Here is a 2,715-nt window from a genome sequence, read left to right on the forward strand (position 1 = left end):
TATATAGTACATTTTAGTTATCAATTTAAAATAATTATTTTTTTAAAATATATAAAAAAGACAAAACAAAACTTGAATGGACAGTGGAGACCCACAAAAGGAAAAAAAAAAAGTTGCGGAGATATACGGGAACGGTAGCAGAGAGTAGAGAGAGGAGTGTAAATATGAGAGGATAAAGGGAGGAAAAAGACAATAAAAGTCAAAATGGGTGTGAGCTTATGCTTCACCACTTCCGCCACTTACACTCTTCCTTCATTCTCCTCCTCCTACAACAGATCACCATCGCTTTCCCAAACCTTGTTTTTCCCATTTTGCCCCAAACCCCTCTTCTCCCTCAACCTCAACCTCAACCTCAACCTCATGTCCAAGTCCAAGTGTGGCAACGTTGATGACCACACGCTCACGTCATCACTCTTCGATTACCATCGCTTCGATCATCAACTGCTCCAATCCATCGCTTATGATTCTCTTGTTTGGGCCTCACTTCACGGCCTCCTCGTTGGCCACAAATCCATCCAGGTTCATTCACTTCTTCTTCTTCTTCTTCTTCTTCTTCTTCTTGAATTTCATAATCAATTTGTTTCCAATTATAGAATTCCGGAACTGTCCCTGGTGTTGGCTTGGTTCATGCGCCCTTTGCATTGTTGCCGAATCCATTCCCTGAGATTCATTGGAAGCAAGCGTGTCACTTAGCCCCTTTGTTCAATGAACTTGTTGATCGAGTTAGTTTGGACGGAAAATTTCTCCAAGAATCTCTCTCCAGGTAAGCTACCTACAACTAATTGCTTCTGTTCTTGTGTTATGTTTGTAAATTGTAATCTGTTTCCTCGTCTCAATGCAGAACTAAGAAGGTTGATGAATTTACCTCCAGACTTTTAGATATTCATTCCAAGATGCTAGAGATTAACAAGAAAGAGGTATTATTATGTATATATATTTAAATGTTTGTTACTGTTCTTTTGGCTAAATGAATCAATGGGATTTAATGATATTAATTTTAATAGGATATACGATTGGGATTACATCGTTCAGACTATATGCTTGATGAACAGACTAACTCACTTCTACAAATAGAGCTCAACACTATTTCCTCTTCTTTTGCTGGTCTTAGCAGCCTTGTGTCCCAACTTCATAGGTAACTGTTGCTCTAAGTTCTGTATAGTATGTAATTGTTTTTAATGGGAGCGGATATTGTCAATCCTTATTAATGAGATTTTTATCTTGATAATGCCGCTCTTTATTAATGAAATTTTACCTAGTATGTTCATGTCAAAATGCAATAGAAACAAGAGATGTATAGGAGTGACAATATTCATTCCCTTTTTAAATTGTCTTTGTTGATATGGATATATATATGTTTTAAGATCCATTGAGAAGTTTTTGAGTATCAAAATTAATGTTTATTAGGAGATCATATAATAAATGTTTGATGAATATTTGTCCAAATTGAAATTATGTATACGAATTCTGAAGGATTTTTTTAATTTTAGGGCAAACTTTGAGCGGTATCTTTATAATAGTTTTTCATTTTCCAGGAACACACTAAGTCACTATGGAAAATTGCTTGGACTAGATTCTGAAAGGGTTCCTGCCAATAATTCTGTCAACCTGTTTGTAGAGGCATTAGCTAAAGCTTGGAGTGAGTATAATAACCCCAGGTCAGTTTGGAGAAAAAAGTTTGCTTTCCATTTTATTCGCTGCTGCTTCTGATTCTATGCTCTATTTATAAATGGATCTGCGCAGGGCTGTGATTATGTTTATAGTTCAGGCTGAGGAACGAAACATGTATGACCAACATTTTCTCTCTGTATATCTAAGAGAAAGATATCCTTTTTGTGTTGGTTATTGCACAAAAAAGAAAAATGTTGAGCTATCAAATATGATCTCAAAGGAGAAGATGGTAAAGTAGTATCACTTTTTATACTTGGTAGTTAGTAAACAATTGAGTAGTTAGAATTATTTTCCTTAGCTTTATAACACGCATCACATTACAACCATACGAAAAACATTGGCAGAAGTTGATCAAGAAGGAGAACTACTACCGGATGGAACACTTGCTGTGTATGTGTTCCTTGGAAAACTTACTTCTTGCACATGTTTATTTCTTAATTACATTTTGTTTCTGACTGTAGAAAACTATAATTTCTTGGGACTCACAGGGGTGGACAAGCAATTGCTGTCATTTACTTCAGGGCTGGCTATACACCAGCTGACTTTCCTTCAGAATCAGTGAGTGCTTTTTATCCCGCTTCTGCTTCTCAAAATAACTGTCATTATTTTTTCAAATAAAAGTGTCTGTTTAATTTTCTGTTAACTTAAGTTGCTCCTCTTAAACATTGGCAAAGCTTATACATGACATGACTGTAGTACACTATCTTTTATCTTCTTCTCTTCTTTGTCTTTTACTTCTATTTTTATTTTATCTTAGTATATTATGTTACATTTCTTTTAATCAATGTGATCTGATTAACTTGCATTCTTCCTTTCCTCAATCTTTCTATTTCAAGGAATATCTTCATTCATAATATTGTTTCCCAACGTCCTATGGCAGTTGCATTCTTTCAGTTCCAATGCTAGTAAGCCTTCTATTTCTGGCAATTCTAATGGCTTTAGATATCTCTTGCTTATTTTGTAGGAATGGAGAGCTAGGCTATTGATGGAACAATCTTCTGCCATCAAATGCCCTTCAATTTCTTATCATTTGGTTGGTACCAA

The 2,715-nt window shown here is 35.3% G+C and overlaps 1 protein-coding gene across 1 annotated transcript in view; it reads left to right on the forward strand.

Moving 5' to 3' along the window:
- LOC107645872 (glutathione synthetase, chloroplastic) overlaps positions 138-2,715 on the forward strand; it is a gene marked incomplete in the record, with an annotated part of 4,038 nt that continues 1,460 nt past the window's right edge. Inside the window, 9 exon segments of the mRNA XM_016350001.2 lie at positions 138-519; positions 594-763; positions 842-917; positions 1,005-1,135; positions 1,536-1,658; positions 1,744-1,824; positions 1,981-2,061; positions 2,160-2,229; positions 2,636-2,715. Of these exon segments, the coding sequence (XP_016205487.1) occupies positions 205-519; positions 594-763; positions 842-917; positions 1,005-1,135; positions 1,536-1,658; positions 1,744-1,824; positions 1,981-2,061; positions 2,160-2,229; positions 2,636-2,715 (1,127 nt within the window).

The sequence above is a fragment of the Arachis ipaensis genome, chromosome B06 (assembly GCF_000816755.2).
Source record: "Arachis ipaensis cultivar K30076 chromosome B06, Araip1.1, whole genome shotgun sequence".
Taxonomy (NCBI): Eukaryota; Viridiplantae; Streptophyta; class Magnoliopsida; order Fabales; family Fabaceae; genus Arachis; species Arachis ipaensis.